Genomic DNA, 23,731 nt, shown 5'->3' with positions numbered 1-23,731 from the left:
ACTAAAGAGAGAACCAGGAGGCCAGGCTCACCTCGTCCCTCGTCTTAGGAGAACAGCAGCAGCCCGGATGAATTAGCCCGGATTAATAAATACTCGGCCAGCACCCACCCACCAAGTTGCGCACATTCGATCCCTGCGTCTGTCTCTTGCTCTGTGACCGGCTGGGGGAAATGGGTGTGGGGGGGTGACAACACGAATCGCTCAGAGGTTATTTATTTTCCCTTCCACTCAATTCCTTCCTCCCCAAATCACGCCTGCAAGCTGCCTCCAGCCCGCGGGGGTCGACAGCGGCCCTTGAGCCCCCAGCCCCAATCCGCAGAGCTCGGCCTTCCCATTCATTATTGATCATATTTTATAAATCCAACGCCACACAATTTTTTCCACATTACTGAGAGCCGCCGGGAGGCAGTCAGATCATTGGCCGAGGAGATATCACGTGGGCCAAGGTCACGTGGTCCGGAGAGGAAAAAGGGGGTCCTTTTTGGTGTAAATCTGGACTCTAATTCTGTAATATATCAAGGAATCTCGTAAAACCGACACTAAAACGTCCCTGACTACAAATCATCCGGCCAAATTATGAGTTCATTGTATTATGCGAATGCTTTATTTTCTAAATATCCAGCCGCAAGTTCGGTTTTCGCTCCAGGAGCCTTTCCCGAACAAACTTCTTGCGCCTTTGCTTCCAACCCCCAGCGCCCGGGCTATGGAGCAGGTCCGGGCGCCCCGTTCTCCGCCTCCGTGCAGGGCCTGTACCCCGGCGGGGGGGGCATGGCGGGCCAGAGCGCTGCCGGTGTCTACGCGGCCGGCTACGGGCTCGAACCGAGTTCCTTCAACATGCACTGCGCGCCCTTTGAGCAGAACCTCTCCGGGGTGTGTCCGGGCGACCCCGCCAAGGCGGCTGGCGCCAAGGAGCAGAGGGACTCGGACTTGGCGGCCGAGAGTAACTTCCGGATCTACCCCTGGATGCGAAGCTCAGGTAACGCCGCGCACCCAGCGGTCCCGAGTCGCAACGTCCGGGCCACAGTCCCGGGAAGGTCCCCTTTCCCCGCAGGGCACCCCTCTCTGTGTCCAGGGTGCTCCCGGCTGCAGATCGGCCATTGCCACGCTGTTTAAGTCTGGCCTGGGACCCCGCGCGCCGCCCCCACCCCCAGTTTTGCTCGGTGCTCTCTGGCCCGGGCGGATCTCCTTTTGCAGACGCCACAGCGCTCCAAGCCCCCAGCCCGCCCCCAACCCTTCCTCCGGGCCTTTTAGCTTTAAATATTTATCAGCAGCGCCGGCACGGGCTGGAGATGAGGCCGTTTGTCTTGCCTAGGAAGGCTGGGGTTTGCAGAGAATAGCCATTAGGGTCTCTCTCCTCTCCACCCCCCCTTCCCTGTCTGAGAGCTCAGTTCTGGGTGTGTCCCCCCAGCCCTAGCCCGGAGAAGATATGGAGGAGGGGGCCGTGGAGCTAAGCAGTTCTCCCCTCCCCCTTCCTTTCCAGCCAACCCCGCTCCCCGATTATTCCCATCAGGACAATTAGAGGTGGGCTCTAGAGGTCTGGCGGGAGGAGGGGGTACAGAAGAGCTGAGGACCCAGCCAGAGACACGGAGCCAGAGAGAGGTGAAGGGAGTTCGTCTGAGGCCCAGAGCCATGAGTCTACTGACTCCTTCTGCCCCTGGTGGACTTAGCAGGGTGGGCTAGAGCTTTTCCAGGTGCCTTTGCTCAGGCTCCGTGGACTCCTGGGGAAACAGCCAAGCATGGGGGGATCACTCCAGAAGGATGACTTTCCTTTGGGGAGAGGGCTAGGACAATATGGAACCAACCCAAGACTAGGGAGTCCGAGTCACCAACGGCTGCTTTAGGGACCATAAGACACCAAGGCTTCCTCCTCCAGGTCTCCCCCAAAAGCCCCTCACACATCCTTTTTTTTTTAAATTTCCTCAAGGCAGGTGGGTTTGGGGGCCAACTTCAAGGCTCAGAAGACCCAAGACTGTGATCAGAGACTCTGAAACTCACCAGGGTTGGGGGGTCATGAGCAACCCAGTTCTCACACCATGAGTATTAGTTTCAGGGCTTCTGTTACCTACCCTGTAATTGAACTGACTTTCCAGTTGGTTTACCAGAGACCCCCCCCCCCTTTCCCTCATAAACATTTCAGCTTAGCTTATATTTGACGTGAAATTAAGGCCCTTAGTGCCCCCCTCCCCTCTCCTTCCTAAGAGGGCTCATACCAGCAGCTCCCCAAAGTCTCCTCAGGTTCTGGGCCTAAGCTGGAAGTTCTCAGGTACCCTTCGGCCTCACCATAACAATCTTCACCTTCCTCTTTCATCTAGGCCAGGGATCTTCCTTCCTTTCTTCCCTGCAGTCCTGCAGACCCAAAGATGGCCTCAGACAAGTAGGTTCTCTGGGCAGGAAGGCAGGCAGGTAGCCAGGCCTTGTTGATACTTTTGAGAGAGAATCATTGTTAGAATGTAACTGCTGTTAGACTAATACATTTTCGAGGTCCAGGGAAGTAAATTCGTGCCTCTTTCCCATTCCATGGCAGGTTTGGGTGGGGACCTTTGTTTCTTTTCTTTTTTTTTTTCCTCTCAGACCAGGCCTGAGACACTAAGATGGCTTCCAGAGCCCCTTACCCCAAAGTTCACCTGAAAGAGAAAGGCCAGGCTTGGAGCCCCTGGCCCCAGAAAGTGACTGAGGATTAAATCGCCCCCATTCTATGCTAACTAACCCCTTAGGAGTAGAGCCATCAGGGGCTAGCAGCTGAGATCTACCTGGCTTTCAGAAGCTCCCCGCTGAGAAAACCACCCTTCTCGGATAAGAGGACTATCTGGTGTGATGGGGCTGGCCTGTAAATCCAGGACTTGTAAACCCAACAATCAGAAGGGTTGCTACCAGATAGAAGCCACTCAGAGGCTACATAGCAAGACACCCCCCCCCAAAAAAAAACAAAACAACTCCTATGGACACACACACAAATACACACACAGGAAAAGAAGAAAAGAAAGTGTTTGCCTTCGGAAGCTTAGAAAATTTTCTGCACATGGCAGAAAAGAGGGTACCATGAAGTGTGGGATAGAATATGAAAAATGTTAATTTGGTTCCTGCAATGTGGTCTTTTTCTGCCCGCAGACCTCACTAGGAAGGAGATGGGAATTCTCCTGGTGTTTTTCACCCACTGATTTTTTTTTTTTTTTTCTGTCTCTCTCTCCTAAATACTGTGAGTAGGGACTGACAGAAAGCGGGGCCGCCAGACCTACACGCGCTACCAGACCCTGGAGCTGGAGAAGGAATTCCACTACAACCGCTACCTGACCCGGCGGCGGCGCATCGAGATCGCGCACGCGCTCTGCCTCACCGAAAGACAGATCAAGATCTGGTTCCAGAACCGGCGCATGAAGTGGAAAAAGGAGAACAAAACCTCAGGCCCGGGGGTCCCTGGCCAGGATAAGGCCGAGGCAGAGGAGGAGGAGGAAGAGTGAGGGACAGAGAAAGCAAAGAGGAAGAGGGAGAAGAGAAGGAGAACCCAAGTTTCCAGTTCTGGAAACTGAAGCATGAAACTCAAATAAGGGGGAAAACTCTATTTAAATGAAACAGTTTAAAAAAAAAATAAGGAGAAGGGTGAAATTTGGGCTTCTCAACACTGTAAAAAAAAAAAATACTACCTATGAGAAAGTGTGTTGTCTGTTTTTGTACAGTATGGGAAGGACATTATCTACCTGCTCAGTGGCTTTCTGGAATGTGCCTCCCCTTTTCTATGTTGCTAGTAAGGTCTTTGTAAAATCTTGCTGTTTTGTAAGCCTCTTAGACGCTGTCTTTGTGGACTGTGGTTCCTTGCCTACCCCCATACTTCCCAGTAGCGACACAGAAAGGGCCTTAGGGAGCCTCGAGGACCCACTAGCTCCTGCTGTCTGGTGCACTTGGCTGCTGATCCTGGCTCCTACCGGTTCCCATGATCCTCTTTCTGTATATCTAAAGAATGGAGAATAAAACAGGATTAAAAATCAACAGATTCTGTACTTTCTGTCCCTCTGTGGCTGGGAGGGGATGAGGGTTGGTGGTGGGTGGGTGTCTCAGAGCCCTCAACTGGTCTCTTCTCTCTGTGTTCCATTTTGCTTTTATTTCCCACATGCCCCTGCCGTAGAGACTGCCAACTAATGAGCCCCAATCTCCCCCCTTTATACTTTCACCAAAGCACATAATTCCCATATTTACAAGCTGACAGTACACAAATGTATACACTGTTACAGTCACAAATAAACATAGACATCCATATATTCACAAACAGACATACAATCTCTCACACAATCCCGGCTCCATGCCCAGAACACATGCGTTCACATTCACACACACTCACAAGTAAACACGCGTTCACAGTCACTCACAGACACATTGACACACACCAGTGTACATTCACACATTGGATTCTAAACAGAGATTCACATTTGCCCCCAAGAAAATCCATCCATGAGACCATATGCTCAGTTACACACTCCCAAAACATAACAAACCCCCCCAATTCAAAAGCTTCCAGTTTTACACTTGCCTTTTCTTATCCAGGCCTCTAAATGAGACTATGAAATCCGAGGCTGGTGTCCAGCCACAAATATTGTAATGAAATCCAAAATGGTAGGCCTCGAAAAAGACAAACGGAAAAGCAAGGGGTGAACACCCCATCCATCCCACCTCTGGAGCGGTTTGGGCAGAGGCCAGGACACCAAGCAGAGGCCTCTGGGCCCGCCCAGGGCAACCTCCTTGCCAGTGTGCTTAACAGCTTTCCGCTCGCTCGTCGGCAAACATTTTGGGTCAGCGTGATTTTGTAAAATTTTATTTCAATTTATTTTTACTTTATGCCTTAAATCTATTCCATTCTAAATTCGCTAGGGCGATCCATATGAAACTTTAAAACTGTACAAAAACCAGTCCCGGGAGCGAGAGCCGAGCGGGTTTACCGGGTTGGGGTGGCCGGGATGGTCGCAGTGAGCTTGGCGGCGGGCGCCGCAGCCAGGGCTTCCTCTAGGTTGTTCAGCCTGCTCTTGAGTGCCGCCAACCTGGAACCTTCTGAGGGCCACACACGGGAGGGGAGGGAGGAGAAAAAAAATAAAATTTAAAAAGGAGATTATTTCATTTTCTGCATTAGGTCACCAGAAGCCCAACATAAAATGTAGAGGTTTTGTTTTTGTTTTTGGAAACCTGGAAAAGCAGAGTGGGTTATTATTAATCTTTGCAAACCCTTGATTGCTGGACAAAACCCTCAGCGACAGTGCCTTTACACCTAGACCTGCGGTGTTGATTTTTAATATTTATTCGTTTACAACCTCTCGATTGTCTAAAGAACACCATCTTAAACCGAAAGGGTTTGATCAAGGTGGTTGGTTTCAGGGGGCGGAGGGGGAAAGTATGCTTAATTTGAATTTGTAAGAAAAGGCCTTTAAAAACCTGCGGCTTCAGTTTGTAAGAAAAGGCTCTAAAAACCTGCGGCTTCCCCAGCACCGACCGCCCAACCCCTGGAGAGCACAGGGATTTCTCCTAGGGAACCTGGTCCGGAGAGCAGCCGTTTAGGCGGGAGAGGCCGCGATCTGGCTTCTTCCTCCCCCCCCCCCCCCCGTTTCTGGGGTGCTGGGGTGGAGAATCTGCTTGTTAGACTAATCAGGTTTGGCCCCCATCCAGGACACCTTCCCTCCAGAGGCAAAAACTAGACCCCGAGGGCCGACGCCCCCCCCCCACCTGCGGGGCTGCGGGCCTCACAGGTGGGGAATCCCAGAGTCTCTAGGGTTAGGAATGGGGGCGGGTGTTCCGAGCGGGAAGGGAGAGGGGGTGTAGGAGCTTTCTTTTTTACCACGATGCAGATAGCAGCATCCAACACCGGCTGCTGCTCCTGCCTCACCTTCCTATTGCCTCAGAAGAGTTCCACGTGGAAGATTTGGGGGGGATTTTTACTATAAAAGACAGGCAGAGCTCTTGAGGAAAATGTGGAGGTTCCAGAGAAAACCCCGGTTCTAGCTGGACCTCTCTGGCTTCTCCACCCTGAATTCTTGCACCCCAAATCTCACCCCGTCCTCAGATTGGGGTTGCCCTAAAAAGAGAAGGGGAAGAAAAGAAGATGGCGACCGGGAAAAGGGTTGCTGGTGGAGCAGCCATGAAGAAATGCAATAAATTCCTTGTTGTTTTATGAAAATTTACAACTTTGTGATAGAAGTTTATGAGTGGTTGAATCCAGCGATTGGCCGGCGCCGGTCATGTGGCCGGGCGATCGTGAACATGAACTTTTTATCATCTCCCTGGTGGTTATAATGCAGCATTCTTTTGGACACCACACCTAGGTCGGAGCACTGTCGTCCTTCAGGGCTCCAGCCTCTTGATATTTTTATACCTCAATATCAGTTCGATAGAGCAAAAGAGAGAGAGAGAGAGAGGAAGAGAGAGGGGGGAGAGGAGAGAGAAGTGAGTGAGCGAGGGAAGGAGGGGTGGGAATCACACAAAAGAGAGAACCAAAAATAATTTTGATTCCTAAGTTAATTTGCTCGCTGATCTGGGATTTTTAGTCATCATGAAGGGTAAATGGACAATCTGCCCAGGACTGAAGCCTGATACCATTTTTCAAAGCCAGAACTCACTCCATTTTCTATGCAAATGTCAGAAAAGCGAAACAACCTCTCTCTCAAGTCTGAGAGGGGGAAACGACGGCTCTCAGGTTGGGACAATATTATCTGGAAGCTGAAGAAGAAACCGAACGCTCCCTTTTCCCTCCCTCCCCACCCATTTGAATCCGGAGAAGGGAAAAAACCCCAAGTTCTGCAAAGGTAAGGGAGATTCTACAATTCTTATTCTTTTGCATCGGTTTTTGGAGGGGGTGGGGCTTAGGTTTTTCTCCCCCCTCCCCCTATCCCAAGACCGGGTTGAACCCCACCTCTGGGCGATGCTGGGAGAAGCTTCCCAGGAAATTCTGTGGTAAAGAGAGGGGTGGCTGCTTCCTGGAGGGGGAGCCGCTGCAGGGAAGGTGCGGGGGGAGGAACGGAAAGGGGCCTCGGAGGCCAGTTTTACGCCGCCTTTTTAGCTGGGAGAGAGCTCCAGCCAGGGGGGCTGCGAAAGAGAGGGTGGGGGTGTCTGGGCGGCAGCCGAGCTGGCCAGTCGCTCTGGCCCTGGTGGGGTTTGTGCTCACCTCCCTCCTCCATCTCTCCCCGTTCCTGCCCCCCCCCCCGATTGCCCCCACGCGGTTCTCTTGCCCAGTGTGGGTAACGGCGATTTCCTGGCTGCATTGGCACGGGGCGGTGGCGCTGAGGGACGTCCTGGTCTCAGTGGGGCCTGGAATCTCCGCAGAGGCCAGCCGAGGGCAAGGAGGCGGCTAGGGTGACATAAAAAAGAACAATTCACAGAGAAATGTTCGCTATCTTCCCTCGGAGACATTTCTGAAATCTAAGGGTTGTGGGTGAAGGAACCCAAAGCCAGGGAGACTCCCCAGGAATCTAGCCGAGGAACGCCCAGGTCTCTTGCTCACCCCCGCCGCCCGCCCGAGGGAGCCTCGTCTGCAGGGAAAGAGTTGTGTGGTTTTTCATGCGGTAGGTTAAAGTCTGTCGGTCTCGGTGTTGGTAGATCTGTTGCTTGTGTTTTTAATCGGTATAGGGTGTGTGGATTTTGGTGGAGAAAATTGCATATCTGATATGGAAGCATTTCAAACTTTCCTGGATTCAAATGTGGTGGCTGTGAAATGATTTTAGCATGCTGTTTTTGGTTTATACACAAAAATAAATTTGGTGTGTGTGGGGGGGGGCGAGAAACACAAAACAAAAAGGAAACTTAACTAGAAAATCCAATGGTGTGTGCTAAAAAAGCCTCCGGAGGCTGAGTCCAGAGCTAAGTCCTCCCGTCTCGCACCGCCCAATTTTGTTCCCTAGCTTCCTGGGGATGGGGGAGGGGGAAGAGCTGCTGAATATGAGACAGATTCTTAAAGAAGCTCTTAGGGTTCAGGCCAGCTGGCGAGGGCTAAGAAATGGGGTGAAGGGTCTCGAGGGAAGCTATACGCAGAAAGGTGCGGCACTTTGGGCACGTAGGACAGGAGACATTGTGATTTAGTTTGGTTTGCATGAACAGATATCGACTGCCTTTCTGTTTCTTAAAAGCCTGCAGGTCGTTCAGGCTCAGGCTTCTGGTTGTCTAGGATTTTAGGATCCTGGGGCAAGTGTGTGGCTGGTTTGGTCTCCAGAGCTATTAGGAAAAGGAAACTCAGCCACTTGTGGCACAGGACTGGGGCTCCCTTGGGGGGCCAGATAAACAGCTCTAGACACAGGCCTGGACTGGCCATACTGAAACACATCGGCTTCTTAGCAAGAGGAATTCATCGCTAGCACCTAAGACGCTCGGACCCTATTCGCGACGGGAAAAATCCCCCCAAACCCAGTCAAAGTAAAGGTCTTTTCCCCCTCTAGTCTTGGTGGATTATAAATCGTCCCTTAGACAATTTCCTCTGACCCAAATTATGCAGTTTGCTGCCATCTACCGTCCGTTCGGGGACAGGCGGCTTCGGCACAGCTAGCCTCTCGACACTCCCCAACCCCTGCGGGTTTGCTTGGAGCCCGGGCCGCGCGGTTCGGTTCGGTGGGATCCGGCCCATGCTGATGCTCTCTACTGCATCTTAGTCCCCGGGTGGAGATTAGAAAACGGAACGAGTCTCTTGTCACGTTCTCCTCAACCTTCTCCCATCTCCTGCAGAGATCCCAGCCACAAACCTGGAGGCTGGCAGAGGAAGAGGCAGATGTCGAGAGAGGAGTAATACTGTAACCCACGGACAGGGGGTACTGAACCAAAGGGTTAAGGGTTCAGACCCACGACCCCCCCACACCACCACCACCTAAGACACGAGACAGGATTGGGCAGCTGGAGAGATGTGAGGCCAAAATCTGTTCAAGGTTTATTTAGTTTTCTTCTCAGCCAAAAGGGGGGGGGGGCAGTCAGGGGAGGCGCCGACCAGGCAGGTTCCACTCGGTTGTTAAAAGACAAACCCAGTCTGTGTTCTTCCAGTTGGTTTGTGGCTCTTGCCAATTCCTAAGCTGGCGAGCCCGTGGTGAAGGAGTTGAACTGAGTTTTCTGGAAACTGTTGGTGTCTGCAAGGGAGTGTTGGTCCCCTCCCCCAATCTGGATCGTTTCAAGCGAAATCGACGCAAAAAAAAAAAAAAAATGCTTTGGTGGAAAATCGGGAGTGACGAGAAACCATCAAAGAACCAAAACCTCTGTAATTTCCGATCCTGTGGGACCCCTCACACCCGGTTAACGGAACCGCTTTCCCAGAAGGGGGTGGTAAGGGCTGGGTGCGCGCCTCCTCCGCCTCGGTATTGGAGTCTTGGCCCCGGTCTCACCGGTTACTGATTAGCTCGGGCTTTCAAGCCGCAAAAGGAAGCGCTGGCTGCCCCTTTCAAGGTGCGGTGGCCCCCGTTCCTGGGCGGGGGCTCCAGGAAATTGCCTGCCGTGCTGGGCTGGCCAAGGTGTTACTAAGGTCTGGCTGGGAGCTGTGGGTCTAGAGGCCCTGTAGTGCCGGGGGAACCCCCCCCCCCCCGCGCCCTAGACGACTCTAGAGTCTGAGCCTCTCTCTGAAGCAGATCTTTAAGCTTTTCCCCCTTCTGCTTCGAGAGAGTGACTTTCTGGCGGCTGGATGGCCAGGCTCAGTGAGTCGCTCTGCGGGAGGCCCCGAGGGATCTGGCAGGCAGGTCTGAGGCCCTCCTAAATTTTTTTTTTCCTTTGAGCAATCAGAAGGAAATGTAGGGAAGGGAAATCAAGCTACTACAGAGGCTTGAAACACTTCGGGGCTCTTAGGGTAAGGGTGAACCGGGAGGGGTGGGGGGTGGTGGGGCGAAGGCTCTCCCACTACTCCTAGAAGATCAGAGAGGATGCCGCTCATTTGCATAATGGAAATGAGGTCTTTGTACCTCGATTTGGACTAGTCGATTTTAGGGCAGGGTGTCCAAGCAAAGAGCCTCTTTCCAGTCTGTGGGAGCCACTACATTGCCCCACTGGGGAACATTTCAGACAGCCAGAATCCAGGAGGAGAATTGGGTTTGAGAGATTTTCATCCGCCCCACCCCAGGTACAATTGGTGGGATAGGAGAAGGTACCCACTATCAAGGACCTGGGAGGGGAGAGCTTTGTATCTTAGAGGACATAGGGAGCCTAGCTAATGTCTCACCTCCTCCTCATACAGGCAAATGCCATTCCTAAAACCATCACCTTCTGGAGATTTTCACTCCTGAGCTGCACATGACTTAGGCAACATTTCTCTGGGAGCTGGAATGTGCGTGCTTACCCACGGGACTGCAGACTGAAAGCACAGAAAATCACAATTATAAATCCTGCCTGTGGGGTATCAGGACAATCCCTGTGCTGTGTACTCAAGACTCGGTATATATTTACATCCCTCTCCCAGTGAGTTGAGGGGGTGACAATCCTGACAGAGAACTGGCTGATGCCTGCTGTGTATTTACATATTTCCCAGTGGAGACAGACAAACTGAGGTGGATGGAACCACAGACAGATCAGTAGAGATCTGGCTCCAGAAACCAGGCGGTCTCTGGCCCAGCTCTGCCTGCCTGCCTTTTTTCCCAAACAAACGGATCAGATGAATAAACGCTCATAAATACCTCTGGGCTTAGATAAGAGCGATGAGGCGCTATTTCCTTTCATGCTGGACTCCAGGCGCCCTGGTCCTGCCCATAGTGGCTCCATCTCCAGACAGGCAACCTGCAGAGGTGAGGTTAATTTGGAGGCTGCTGTTCTAAAGGATAAAGCAATTATTTCCCTGCCTTTATCACAGGGGCAGGCCTCCTCTCTCACCTCCTCTTACGTTTCTTTTTTCTTTCTTTCTTTTTTTTTTAAACATGGGCAATTATACCATCTTTCCCATGATGAGGACATTATGACCAGGGAGCAGGGCTGAGAGGCCCAAGGCCCATCCTCAGTGGCAAGATGGGGGTGACTGTAAATATTCTTTTGCATCCTGTTCCCTTGCTGAAACAGCGTCTACTCCTCTCTCAGTATAGGCCCAGCCATTTCTAGATTGGAGCATTTCTGCTTTCTGCATCATTAAGGAGGTCTGAGATTCTTTTAACACTCCCCCCCCCACATGGATTAAGGCTAAGAGAGACACCCAGGGATGGTCATTGTGCCACAAAAGAACAGCCTAGCAGTAGCTTTGAGTTCAAAGAGCTTCAGAGGCCACTTTGCAGCCCAGCCGAAGAAATCCTCACCCTTGATCACCCACCCTCGGCCCTTTCCTATTATCAGTAGACAGAGCTGGACCACAAAAAGGAGCCCAAAGAACAAGGCAGAGATGGGTCAACCTAGCCTGGCCTGGCCTCCAACATCATCTTATGACTCAGTCCTCCCTATATTCAGGTTGGAAGGGAAGTTGTTACTCTAAACTGTCTGGCCTGTGTGCGCATATTAGAATGTTAGAAATACAGTGCGTCCCTCAGCTGGGGAATCTGTGCTCATTTTCTTTGGATGAAAGAGGAAGAGAGCGTAGATAGAGCGTTTCATTTCCGAGTTCTCACCGCGGCAAAGCAGGTGATACAGACATGGGCATGGGAAGGGGGCCTGAAGAGTGGCGGAGGGACGGACAGGAGGCCTGTGGGGATTGAGAGCCGGAGTGAGCATGCCAGCGGACGATTAAAGGTGGTTCCTGAGTCCCTAGGAAGACCTAGCAGCCTTCCTTCCTTACAAAACTAAATCTAAACCACGTCCTGGGAGGGGCTTTCAAAGGGAATTGACAATTTATAGAGAGAGCAAGGAAAAAAGAGAAGGTACTTTTCGATGTGCTCTTCTCCAATATGAGGATCTGAAGACTCATTCCCCCCCCCCCAAAAAAATAGGGTTTCTTTGAGTAGCCTTAGCTGTCCTGGAACTCCAAGCGCTCCATGACCACCCACTCATCTACTCACATTTCTAAGAGGGCAAATTCTTCCCCTTATCTAGATTTACTGGAACATCCTTGATGCTAAAGCTCTGTAGCCAGGGATTATTCTTGCATCAGTTGGGGTGGGGGCTGAGTACGAATTGAGTGGAGATGAGTGAGGGTTGCAGGCAGAATAAGATGCGAAGTCACACAGGCTGGGCTGCACCTTACTCCTCTACTCTGTATCATCAAATTTAGGGATTGTTAGTTTCTTTCTCGGGGCCCTGTTCCCAGTCAAGACTGCCATCGGGAGGCTGAGCTGTCTTGGGCTTAAGGACCCGGTTGCCAGAAGCAACTAGCCTAGTGGAGCAGCCGGAGGCTCACATAACCCTGACATTTCCTTCTTCTGGGTCTTCTAGGCAGAGGGATCTGGCTCGCCCCTCTAGCCTTGAGAGTTGTGGAGAAGCAGGGATGCGATAAACCTAAGCTTGCAAAGCGGAGAGACAGACCTGATAAGCAGGACAAACGATTTTCCAAACCTGCGAAGGAGGGTGTTTCTTCTTCCCCTGTTTCTAAAATGAAGCAAATTAGCGTACAACTTCGTTCCCCCTTTACCAGCACAAAACCCTAGAAACAGACCTTCCCCCCTTCCTTCTCTCTCAACGAGATTCGTGGGCATTTACCCAGCCCTCCTTTGAGGGTATGGGCCCATGCAACGCAGGGGTTAACTTTTCTGAAAACACAATTAACTTTTCCCTGTTTCTGCGTGGAGTGGGGGGTGGTGGTGTATTTATTTCATCACTGGGGAATGGGGTGATCTCCATCCAAATGTTCCCTCCTCCCTCAAAAGCACAGACGTCTCTTTCGCAGATCCTACGTAGGTGGAAGAGAGAGAGAGAGAGAGAGAGAGAGAGAGAGAGAGAGAGAGAGAGAGAGAGAGAGAGAGAGAGAGAGGAGGGGGAAAAGGTTGATAGGTTTGTGCGCGGGTCCCTCGTGCAGGCTGCGCTCCTCCTGGGTGCTATTTGACAATTCCTGCCTCTGCCATTGGTCAGTGTTGGATCAGATGGTTGTATTTCCTTCTGGCCCTCACTGGCACCTCGCCATCCCCCCTCAGCTAAAACCCAATCTCGGCTATACTACTAATAGGCGCGGCGCTCGGACTATAAAACACAACAAATCATAAACCCGCCGGAGCAGCAGCGGTCGCGCGCGCCTCCCCTCCCGATGAGTTCCTATTTCGTGAACTCCACCTTCCCCGTCACTCTGGCCAGCGGGCAGGAGTCCTTCCTGGGCCAGCTGCCGCTCTACTCGTCGGGCTATGCGGACCCGCTGCGGCACTACCCCGCGCCTTACGGGCCGGGACCGGGCCAGGACAAGGGCTTTGCGGCATCCTCCTATTACCCACCAGCCGGCGGCGGCTACGGCCGGGCGGCGCCCTGCGACTACGGGCCGGCGCCTGCCTTCTACCGGGAGAAGGACGCGGCCTGCGCCCTCTCCGGCGCTGACGAGCCGCCCCCGTTCCATCCCGAGCCGCGGAAGTCCGACTGCGCACAGGACAAGAGCGTGTTCGGAGAGACCGAAGAGCAGAAGTGCTCCACGCCAGTCTACCCGTGGATGCAACGCATGAATTCGTGCAACAGTGAGTGAGACTTCCTGCTGTCCCGAGCCGGAGGTGGGGGGGGCATGCAAGAAGGCAGAACTAGCGAGTGTCCCCACCCCACCCCATTCTCCCACTGGGAACTAGTGGAGGAACTAGGTGGCTATCTCAGGAGACAGGGCAAGATCGGGTCCCTGCCTCCAGATCGGTGCCCTTGCCCGCAGAAGTTGCGAAGTTTGCAAAGTCCCAGCTGCACAGTAAGGCGGGGGGTGGGGGTGGGGGGGAGTGAGTGGGCTTTCCGAGAGAGACAGGCCTGGGCTAGGACTGCTGATCAGGAAGAGGACAGGGGACTCAGTCTCTGGTTTTGCTTTCCTCTGTGTCCTTCCCCTCTCTTATCCGGATCTGCCCGGGTCCCCATCCAGCTACCTCAAAGACCACTCCATTAAAAACAAGAGTGCGTCATGAAGTAGGGGGTGGGGGGTGGGGTGGCACGACGCCGGCAAGGGCAAGTTTACTGGGTCCTGGCCGTGTGTGTGTGTGTGGGGGCTGGGGATCGGTAAGACACCCGGAAAGGGGTGGTAGTCTGAGGAAGGAAGAATAAGAGGGGACAGGCGGAGGGAGTGAGAGGGACAGGCCGGCGCCTGGGTCCCAGGTTGGATTATCTGTCGGCTTCAAGTCCCAATTGATGTCCATTAGCGGGACACGAAAGTGAGGAGCTGTTAATGCGGACTATGGATCGATCCACGTCATTATGGATTAAGGGCCAGAATCTATCATCGAGTAGGGTAGGGAGAGCCGGATGGATAGAAAGAAAAGGAAAGAAAAGAAAAACACAGCTAGTAGGAGACGCACCTGGCCAGTCCCTCCCCCTGAGCTCAGGTGGGAGTCCAACGGCCCCTCCCCTCCCCCACCAAAAGTCTAGACGGAAAGAAAGCACAGGCCTAGGAGTCCAGGAGGGAATCTGGAGGGGGCGCTGGAGGAGTGGGAAAGGGGGACCAGGGAGTGGGAGAAGGGGAAGAGGACCAGCTAGCGTTGCGTGTGAGGGCTGAGTGGGGGAGGGGGCTGTGTGTGGGCTTGGTGTGGTCACCCCAGGCCTCAGTTTCTCCTCTCTGCGTAACAGGTTCTTCATTTGGGCCCAGCGGTCGGCGAGGCCGCCAGACCTACACGCGCTACCAGACCCTGGAGCTGGAGAAGGAGTTCCACTACAACCGCTACCTGACCCGGCGGCGGCGCATCGAGATCGCGCACGCCCTGTGCCTGACCGAGCGGCAGATCAAGATCTGGTTTCAGAACCGGCGCATGAAGTGGAAAAAGGAGAGCAAACTGCTCAGTGCGTCTCAGCTCAGTGCGGAGGAGGAGGAAGAAAAACCAGCCGAGTGAAGGTGCTGCGAAGGGAGGGGGGACGCGAAGGGAGAGGCCTGGAGGGGAACCGAGGGCACCCGAAAGCCCCAGAAGGCTCTGCGGTCGGTCGGGGGAGTCTGGGGACTCGCTCGGCCGCGCAAGGCGGGCGGGGCCCAGCTCTCTCCTGGACGTCCCCGCCCGCAGAGCTCTTCCTGGGCGCTTGGAGGCTGCCCACCCAGCACCCCAGCGCCTCCTCCCTCCCCGAAGAACCCACCTTGGCCTCATCAGGCTCCCTGGTGAGAACTGAGAATCGGACTCACTTGATGTCTCCCGGAAGCAGAGCAGAATGCTCGTGTCCTTGTCGAGTCTCATTTCGTCCATGTCCCCCGTGCACGGTTCAATGGTAGATTCGCTGTCCCCCTCAGCGGGGACCTGAAAGACTCCCTGACCCCAGACTTGTCTCTCCTACCCCCTCCCCAAAGCCACTGGAAGGAGCACATACTACCTAGAAGTAAGAAGAGGAGCCTCAGAAGAAAACAAAGTTCTATTTTATTAATTTTCTATGTGTTGTGTTTGTAGTCTTGTCTTAGCTCTGGACGTGAAATACTTCGGTAATAATATTAATATTATTAATAATGATTATGATGATGATGATGATAATAAAGATGTGAAAACTCGCAGCTCAATCACATCCAATCCTTCCCTGCCATTTTTTCCCCCCACTCCATAGTCCCAGGCACCCTGTCACCCCTGAGCCTGAACAGCAAAGGCAAGAACCGTGGTCCGCCTCAGGGCCTTTCCAGCCACCAGACTCAATTCGGGAGGTACAGTTGAGATAAAAGCAGGAGCCAAAAGCAGAGGCCAGCGATCGGTTCCCCCAGGCCCCAGTGCCTCCCTCTTGCTAAATCCACAATTGCCTCTCCCATTCAGACTTGAGGGATGGAGGGAAGCCTTTTCCTTCTTGTCCTCTAAGCTTGCCTAGGTTTGTGAGACTCTGGAGGGATGCCACTTGAGGCCTCCTAGCCCAGAGCCCTGGAGAGACCTAGCTGGGCGGGTCTGGGCGCCTCGGCAGCGTTTTTCTGTCTTCTGCTAGCCAAGGCCCCTGCCTGGCCTTTGGCCCGCCCACATGGCTGTATCTGCCGGCCTTGGCCCTCGGCTCCCTGGCCTATTGCTCCGGAGACTGAAAAATGAGGCCACTGGGCATCTCTCCACAGTTCGTATACAGGCTCCAGGGTGCCCCTTCCCATATTAAGTAGGAGCTCGGTGGCAAGGGAGAGAATGAGAACCCGGGAGCAGGAGGCCGCAAGGGCCCGACTTTATCTGGCTCTTTGGAGACATGAGGGCACCAGGCCAGGTGATGAGGCAGTTGGTCTCATCTTCTCTACCCAAAACGGCTTATCTTCTCTCTACTCCCACCAACACTCAAGCTGCAGGCTCCAGGCTCCGTTTTCTTTTTTTCCTCCTCCCTCTCTCCCCCTTTTTTTTATTTTTAAAGTAAATAGTCGCCTGGCAGAAGGGCCCAGCTGCCGAGATCTCTGGCCGCCCAGCGGGCTCAGCAAGGGGCCGCCGGTCTTCCGAACCCCTTCCCAGGGAGGCTGTAAGGCGGATGAGCAAATTCTCCAACTGTTAGCCACCAGCAGCACAAGGCTTCGGATCTGGCCGCCGAATGCGATAGCTGGCATCTGGCGAGATTGTTAAGGGGTTCTGTTTTTATCCCCAAACTCTCACATAGGAGTTACCACCCAAATCTAAACCGCCTAGGCGGTGGCCGCTCTGGTCTTGGCCGCTTTCGGCTGCCTGTTCCCGCCTGTGTTCCTCCTCTAGGGTCCCTTCTCCAGCTCGGTTCCTAGGCCTGGGCTAAGGATGCGAGGTCAGGAGCAGAATTTCAAACTTCGCAGGGGCCCAGGAAAATGAAGAGCTTCTCTGCCTCTTCCAGCCTCCTGCCCAGCCCCGCGGCTCCCTGGTGGTGTGGACCTGCCACCGAAGCCTCCTCGCCAGGAAGGAGGCCTGGTTGAGCTAACGGAGATAACTCGGAATGATTGTTTTTCACACACAACTTCTAGCCCTTCCCCCCATTTCCTTACCCAACTTTGGGACTGGCAAAGCTCAAGGAGGGAAGGTCAGGCGACTAAATCCTTGATCACACTATCCAGAGTTAAAATAATAGTAATAACAATAAATGATGATGATAACAATGTCAGAGAGAAGGTCATAAATCGAGGAAATAACCGCACTCTAGCAAAGTGGGCAAAAGACTCAAACCTATCTTCCTAAAGGTCCAACCCTGCGGGTGAGCCGCGGGCCCGGGTTTCTTTCTTGCCTGGCTGTTGCCCAGAGCCAGCTGGGAGGCTGCCGACGCCGCCATGGCGGCCTGCTGCCCGCGCTCCCGTCAATCGCCGGGAGGTGGCGCGCTCTGCTCAGAGGCCAACGCCAACCTTCTCCCTGTTTCTCCCCCGTCTCTCTTTCTCCCCCCCTCTCGGAGGCTCGCATTGAATCGGCCCTAACGATTCTCGGATCGTCATTATTTGTAACCATAGAGCATGAATTACCTCTTGAGGTCATCAGCGAGAATTTACGACTGGTCAACAAAAGCACGTGATTCCCTAACGCCCCCCCATCCCCCTTCCAACCCCCCCCATATTTGGCCGCATACATAGCAAAACGAAGTACAGTGCATCGCTATAATTCATTAATACATCATAAATCGTGAAGCACAGGGTTATAACGACCACGATCCACAAATCAAGCCCTCCAAAATCACCCAAATGAGCTCGTACTTTGTAAACTCCTTCTCGGGGCGTTATCCAAATGGCCCGGACTATCAGTTGCTAAATTATGGCAGTGGCAGCTCTCTGAGCGGCTCTTACAGGGATCCCGCTGCCATGCACACCGGCTCTTACGGCTACAATTACAATGGGATGGATCTCAGCGTCAACCGCTCCTCGGCCTCCTCCAGCCACTTTGGGGCGGTGGGCGAGAGCTCGCGCGCCTTCCCCGCGTCAGCCCAGGAGCCCCGCTTCAGGCAGGCGACGTCCAGCTGCTCCCTGTCCTCGCCCGAGTCCCTGCCCTGCACCAACGGCGACAGCCACGGCGCCAAGCCCGCTGCTTCGTCCCCTTCCGACCAGGCGACCCCAGCCAGCTCCAGCGCCAATTTCACCGAAATAGACGAGGCCAGCGCATCCTCCGAGCCCGAGGAAGCGGCAAGCCAGCTAAGCAGCCCGAGCCTGGCCCGGGCACAGCCAGAGCCCATGGCCACCACTACAGCCGCGCCCGAGGGGCAGACTCCACAGATATTCCCCTGGATGAGGAAGCTTCACATCAGCCACGGTAATTCTCCATCTCTTTTTTTTTTGTCCTCTCCGCATCCCTGCCCTGTGTTGGGGGTGGGGGGTGAGGAAAGCTTGACTTTACCTCAAATATAGATCCACCCCCCCCCAAGAGGAAGAAGTGTCCGAAAGGGTCCCCACAGTTCCTTACACAGAGGAGCCAAACAGGGTCTTTTGCTGGGGGGTGGACATTTTCAAAAACAATTTGTTGCCAGGCTCGGCTCAGGTTTTATTTACCCAGCCAGTCACCGGCTTTAGGATGAAAGATGGGATTTGTGTATTGTGGGGAAGGGTCTTGTTTATTCCTGAAATTCTGAGGCTGCTGCTAGCAGAGGAGGAATGGGCTGTACGTGGAGCTTTCCAGGGTAAAAGTGGAGCGGCTCTGCTCCCTTCCGGGGCTAACGGCCGCCTGAAGCCAGCCTAGGGTGAGGCACTGGGAAGGAGCAAGAGACAAAGCGGGGAGCGTTCACTACCACCAGAAGTGGGGGCTGCTGGAGCAGGGGGCGAAGAGAGGGAGGCTGGATGCGGGCACCTGGAGTGAGGAGGATTGGAGCTGGGGCGGTGAGCTGGAGGCTGGGGACGCCTGGGTCCTGCTCCCCGCCCCCTCCCACTCGGTGGTGCCCCCTCCTTTAACCGGAATAACGTTGCCTCCGGGGCTCTTCTCTAACTGCTCTAGATATGACTGGGCCAGACGGGAAAAGGGCCCGGACCGCGTACACGCGCTACCAGACCCTGGAGCTGGAGAAGGAGTTCCACTTCAATCGCTACCTGACCCGGCGACGACGCATCGAGATCGCCCACGCGCTCTGCCTGTCTGAGCGCCAGATCAAAATCTGGTTCCAGAACCGTCGCATGAAGTGGAAGAAAGACAACAAACTGAAAAGTATGAGCCTGGCTACAGCCGGCAGCGCCTTCCAACCATGAGCCCATCCGGAGGAGCCCTGGGCGGCCCAAGAGCCCGCACCACCCCCAGCCCGACCCTTCCAATCCTCCCTGCACTGCCGCTGCCCGCTGGGGACCTGTCCCCACGAGCCTGTCTCGCCCCAGCCTCGTATTACAATTTTTCGTTCGGTCTTAGGTCTTCCCATGGCTCCCTCTCTCCTGGACTGGTTATCTTGTTATTATTGTTAATAATAATAATAATTATTATTATTATTTCCCCTCCATGCTCCCCACTTCCCTCGGCTCGCCCCCAATTGCCAGTGTTTCTGAATGTCCTCGTGTCTGTGGGTGCACCCCTTTCCCCAGGAAAAAGAAAAAAGAAAAAGAAACTCGCATGTTTAATGTGACTTCCCCACCCCGTCTGTGTTCTAACTTATTTATAAAAGGATGATGGCTGTATTTTGAGTTTCAGCTGGAAACTTCCATAAGGGGCAGCAGCTGAGGATGGGTAGTGCTGGGCCCAGCTGAGCTGGCCTAAGAAATGGAGTCTATGATTGTCTGTGATCGTGTCTCTTTTCACCCACCTCATCCTCCTCAGCTTCCACTCCCTGGGCCCAGGTCTCCCAGGGGCTTGTTCCTGGGGTGGGAAGGGGCCAGGGAAGGACCAAAGTGTGGATGTTGGGGAGGAAAAGAGGAAGAGTCGAGAGCTGCTGTCTGGTAGGCCGCACAAGGCCTCGTCTAGAAGTGTATGGAATCAGAAATAACCCTCAGTGTAAAATGTCTTGTGATTTTTTTTCTCTGTGAATCTGTGGGTCTGGCTAGAAGGCCCAAAGCTTGTAAATATGGGGATAGTCTGGGTCAGGCCCATCACCTCCTTCCTTACCCATTTCCAAGACCGTTTGTAGTAAGCAGGTGGGTGCTGTGCTGCCGCTTGTGTGGAATCTGTCTTGGCCAGGCCTGTCTCAGTGGTTAGCTTTTGGTATGTGTGTAGCTTTCCTTGAAGTCAAATAAATGTCTCCCCCACTCCATGGCCCTTCCACTTGTCTTTTATCCGAGGGTCTGCCTCTTTGACCACTGGGCACAAACTGTCCTAAGATCATCTTCCATAAACCTAGGCCACAGAGAAGGGAAAGTAGGGTGCCCACCAGAAACTCCTTGAAGCCAACTAAGTCCCTAGCTTGGGCCAGGAGACAGGCCTTCATGCCTGGGGCGCTGAGAGGCCCAGGAACTTCAGATGGGCCTTAGCTGAAGTCCATCCTGACTTCACTCCAGCTGAGTGGCAAAGTCTGGGGGGGGGCACTCCAGGAAGAGTTATTTGTGCCTAAGTCCTGAGCAGTAAGGCTCCTGATCTTTTGAGGCTGGTAAAGGCCTGCCCAGATGCCCTGTCTCCTGTTCCAAACCCCAGTTCAGCTCTGCCACCCATTAAGGAAAAAACAAAAAACAAAAAAAAAACAGCTCAATTTCAAAGGTTTCCTTCAAAGGTTGGCCTTCTCTGCACTTTTCAGGGGGTCCTCCTCTCCAGGGGTCCCAACTGACCTTCCCCTCTTGGTTGGGGTTCTTCCTGAAAGACCCCTGGTTCCCTCTCCAGCCTGGTTCAGGACCAGGGCCCAGTCTTCCTCCATCCAGTTCAGCCTCCACCCTGAGCATAAGAGTCAAGTCTGGACACTTACCCGGTCAATCCCTTCCAGCTGGGCCCAACTTCTTACAGGACCTGGGGGGAGGGGGAGCCGGTGAGGAGATGGCGAGGGTCTTGGAGGGTGTATTGGGCCCTCCTTCCCTCTCACCCCATGACTGTGTCCCCCTTTACCGAGAGCAAACTATCCCAAAAGTCGCTATGACATTTAGATGTCAAATGGATAGGGGTTTTATCTCGAAGTTAGATCGTAAAAATCGCCGAGAAGTCAGACAGATACCCCTCACTGGCTCGAGAAAGTCACGTGAGGTCCATAAAGTTAGTTTTATGGTTTTGGGGAGTTGACACCGCGCGGTATATTTCACATTCTCCAGAATGCTAAGTGACACTTTAACTGCTCACTGTGGTGGGAAGGGGGCAGAGGTAGGTGAGCGCGCGCTCTGCGAGCTGGGAGCAGCCGGAAAAGCCCAGCAAGGCAGTGGCCAGAGCCCAGGCCCAGCACTCCACGGTAAGGAAGTCGCTTCCAGCTTTCGATTTCTCCCCTTGCAGTTTTGGGGCTTGGGATGGGAGGAGAAAATCTTGTTTCCAGTTGAATGATACAGGGGAAATTTAACAGCTTTTTTAAAAAATACCCAGTTCTGAGGAACGAGGTGCCTACTGTGAGGGCTCAGTTCTGTAAAGCTGCAAGGGTGGGACGTGTCTGTTGCATCTTTGCGGAGCACCGGACTCTGTGGAGAAAGGGGGTCATGTGGGATCCATGTTCCTTCAATATCTTTGGAAATTAGGTGCCAAGAAGGAGGGAATATGAACAGCTGGAATAAAGCTTGGGTGTGGTGGAGGGGTGTTTCTCTGCTGGCTATCTGCATGTAGATCCCCCTTTTAACCCCCAGGAAAGAAACATGACGAGATTTGTTCATCTGGGATGTGTTGGGGGCACCCGGCGGGCACTTTTACCTGGATATATTTGAGAAAAAGGACCAGGGAAAGGCGGCTGCTGTGGGCCACCTTATCCTAGAATGCTCTCTGGGTTTTGCATGTCTGTTCCCCATAAAAGCATCCCCCCCTTGCACTCCCTGTGGTCCCCTCAGGGTTATCTAGAATGGAAGAGCTCAGTGTTTTCACAGCCACCTCCAGCTTGTTGGTCTCAATTTGATTTCTTTTGCTGGTTTCTGAGAAGGAACTTGAGTCAAAAGGAGGAGCAGACAGAGGGGTTCATAGCCTTTAGTTCCAAACCTAAATTTCGACCAGGCATGTGAAGGAACAGAGCTTCTGTCCAGGTCTGGAGGACATAGGTATGTCTAACTGGTGTGTCACAAACACAACCTGCCCAGGAACATAGGTCCCCAAAGGTGCTATCTTTTCTCTTTGCTCTTCGTCCCCCTCTGGATTCTGCATGGTCTCTTTTGTTTTGTATCACCGCAAACCAGAGGGACTTCCAAACTTGCTCCCCTCCATGGGAACCTTGTTTTCTAAGGAAAAGTCACCCCTCTTCTAAAAGCTAGAATCCTCTTACGATCAAATGGATATGTCTCCCCACCCTCTTAATTAAGATCTCTGGGGCCAATGACTCTGGTGGTCCTGCTTCCGGCGAGCTCACTGTCTCTGGATTCACCAACTCTAGTGGATAATTCCTCAGACAGGACTTGGCATTTTGAGGGGCTTCTGATCTTTGACAAAGAAGGGCCACAGGGCTCCCCTGTTTTCCACTAAAGGGATACTGATGCCCACCTTCTTCTAGTTCTGCCCCTTGCTCTTCTCTATTCTCTCTCTCTCTCTCTCTCTTTTTTTTGAGCTCACTACTCCTTGCCCACGTCCAGTTTACAGGAGACCCTCAGTGAGCTTTAAGAACAGAGGAAAGAGACCAAGGGCTTGGGCTCCTCACCCAGGCATCTCCCTAAGAACGATGGACATTTACACCCCTTGTAAAGGACACTCTTTTCCACTCCCAAAGGATCAAAGCATGCTAGCAGCACTTAAAATATGAATACGCTTTAGAGGTTTGGCTTCTGAAGCCTTCAAAGCAGTTGAAAGAAGTGCAGAGGAGGCAGGCAACAGTAGCCAAGTCTAACCCGGGGCTTCCAAGAGCGTCCTTTTTCCTAGTTTCTTCTGGCCTCACTCTATCTTGTTCTCCACATCCTTCTTAGGTTTGTCCAGATCGTCAGGTTTGTCCCTGACAAACGTCCTTCCTGCACTTTGCATGTCAGACTTGCAAACTCAGATAGAATGTTCGACGCTGACAGCCTTGAGACATCTATGGAGCATGTTTGAATCCATTTTTCAGAATGGCAAAGAACATTCTGAAAAAAGGGCACTTTTCCTTCAGACATAACCCCTTGGAAGGTCTCCTATGGCCCCGTGGGCTTCCTCTTCCCCCAGCGAGGCTTTCTGGGGCAGCTGTTCTCTGAACTGCGGCCCGGGCAAGCAGGGGAAGAGGAGGCAGAGTATGGAAGGTTTCCGGTACAAAGAACTGCCCCTGCCTCTGACTTGGGCTGCCTCTGCCTCCCTCCCTCTTCTCTTCCTCTTCCTCCTCCTCCTCCTCTTTTCTCTTCTTCCCCTTCCTCTTCCTTCCTCCTCACTTCCACCCCTCCTCCATTTCCTCTCGGGTTCAGAGCCGCTTGCTTTACTGCTCCCGGATCTTTTCTCTCTTCTCTCCCACTGCTTCCTCTCCCCACATGTCTAGGCCTCAACCTCTGAGCCACAAGCCAAGCCAGGACCCTCTCACCCAATCATCTACCCCAGGGCCAGAGCCCAGCCTGGCCACCACTTGGAGGACAATTGGATTTTGTTTTGTTTTATTTGATTGTTTGTTTTGTTTTGTTTCTCTGTGGCCACAGGGATGGGAGGAAGTATAAAGAAGTGTAAACAGGAAAGCCGGCCTAGCCTGGAGTTCCAAGGGCCCATATTTCATCAGCTTCCTCTCCATAACTGCAGCAGGGACACTTAACCCTTCCCTGGCTGTGAGAGGGCAGAACAGGAGGAGAGCCAACAGCCAGTTTCTTTCCCCTGCCTGGTCCTTTTCTCCCTGAGATCTGGATGCTGGGAGAGAAGCCAAGGATCCCAAGCAAGGGAAAAGGCAGAGTATCCCCAAATTCAGT

The 23,731-nt window shown here is 53.3% G+C and overlaps 4 protein-coding genes and 1 long non-coding RNA gene across 7 annotated transcripts in view; 4 read left to right on the top strand and 1 right to left on the bottom strand.

Moving 5' to 3' along the window:
- The first annotated feature begins 428 nt into the window (after positions 1–428).
- On the top strand, positions 429–3,984 carry Hoxb7 (homeobox B7). The gene is made up of 2 exons (XM_028869121.2): positions 429–976; positions 3,205–3,984. Exons 1-2 carry the CDS (start codon positions 577–579, stop codon positions 3,456–3,458), a joined length of 654 nt encoding a protein of 217 aa, XP_028724954.1. The 5' UTR covers positions 429–576; the 3' UTR covers positions 3,459–3,984.
- Positions 3,985–4,788: 804 nt separating this feature from the next.
- LOC119087051 lies at positions 4,789–20,978 on the bottom strand. 3 transcript variants are annotated; one of them, XR_005090502.1, is made up of 4 exons: positions 20,674–20,978; positions 10,605–10,704; positions 10,154–10,285; positions 4,789–5,037 (listed from the first exon to the last, which is right to left on the bottom strand). It is a non-coding gene; the product is annotated as an uncharacterized LOC119087051 (long non-coding RNA). The 3 variants fall into 3 exon arrangements; XR_005090501.1 differs by lacking the exon at positions 4,789–5,037 and adding an exon at positions 5,560–9,108 and having other exon boundaries at positions 20,674–20,977; XR_005090500.1 differs by lacking the exon at positions 4,789–5,037 and having other exon boundaries at positions 5,560–10,285; positions 20,674–20,970.
- On the top strand, positions 13,008–15,306 carry Hoxb6 (homeobox B6). Its single transcript, XM_028869024.2, has 2 exons — positions 13,008–13,496; positions 14,575–15,306. Exons 1-2 carry the CDS (start codon positions 13,082–13,084, stop codon positions 14,832–14,834), a joined length of 675 nt encoding a protein of 224 aa, XP_028724857.1. The 5' UTR covers positions 13,008–13,081; the 3' UTR covers positions 14,835–15,306.
- Positions 17,309–20,031, top strand: Hoxb5 (homeobox B5). Its single transcript, XM_028869022.2, has 2 exons — positions 17,309–18,122; positions 18,798–20,031. Exons 1-2 carry the CDS (start codon positions 17,561–17,563, stop codon positions 19,043–19,045), a joined length of 810 nt encoding a protein of 269 aa, XP_028724855.1. The 5' UTR covers positions 17,309–17,560; the 3' UTR covers positions 19,046–20,031.
- Positions 20,979–21,010: 32 nt separating the features above from the next.
- Hoxb3 (homeobox B3) overlaps positions 21,011–23,731 on the top strand; it is a 41,224-nt gene continuing 38,503 nt past the window's right edge. Inside the window, exon 1 of the mRNA XM_037201610.1 lies at positions 21,011–21,144. The gene's annotated coding sequence lies outside the window, so the exon portion shown is untranslated. The remainder of the gene's footprint in view (positions 21,145–23,731) is intronic.

Source organism: Peromyscus leucopus, chromosome 8b, assembly GCF_004664715.2.
Source record: "Peromyscus leucopus breed LL Stock chromosome 8b, UCI_PerLeu_2.1, whole genome shotgun sequence".
In the NCBI taxonomy this organism is placed as follows: Eukaryota; Metazoa; Chordata; class Mammalia; order Rodentia; family Cricetidae; genus Peromyscus; species Peromyscus leucopus.
This window is presented reverse-complemented; position numbering and strand designations above follow the sequence as displayed.

Coding starts and splice junctions, on each gene's coding strand:
- Hoxb7 (XM_028869121.2), top strand. CDS start 577: ATGAGTTCATTGTATTATGCGAATGCTTTATTTTCTAAATATCCAGCC. Junction 977..3,204: donor CCCCTGGATGCGAAGCTCAG/GTAACGCCGCGC, acceptor TACTGTGAGTAG/GGACTGACAGAAAGCGGGGC.
- Hoxb6 (XM_028869024.2), top strand. CDS start 13,082: ATGAGTTCCTATTTCGTGAACTCCACCTTCCCCGTCACTCTGGCCAGC. Junction 13,497..14,574: donor ACGCATGAATTCGTGCAACA/GTGAGTGAGACT, acceptor TCTGCGTAACAG/GTTCTTCATTTGGGCCCAGC.
- Hoxb5 (XM_028869022.2), top strand. CDS start 17,561: ATGAGCTCGTACTTTGTAAACTCCTTCTCGGGGCGTTATCCAAATGGC. Junction 18,123..18,797: donor GAAGCTTCACATCAGCCACG/GTAATTCTCCAT, acceptor TAACTGCTCTAG/ATATGACTGGGCCAGACGGG.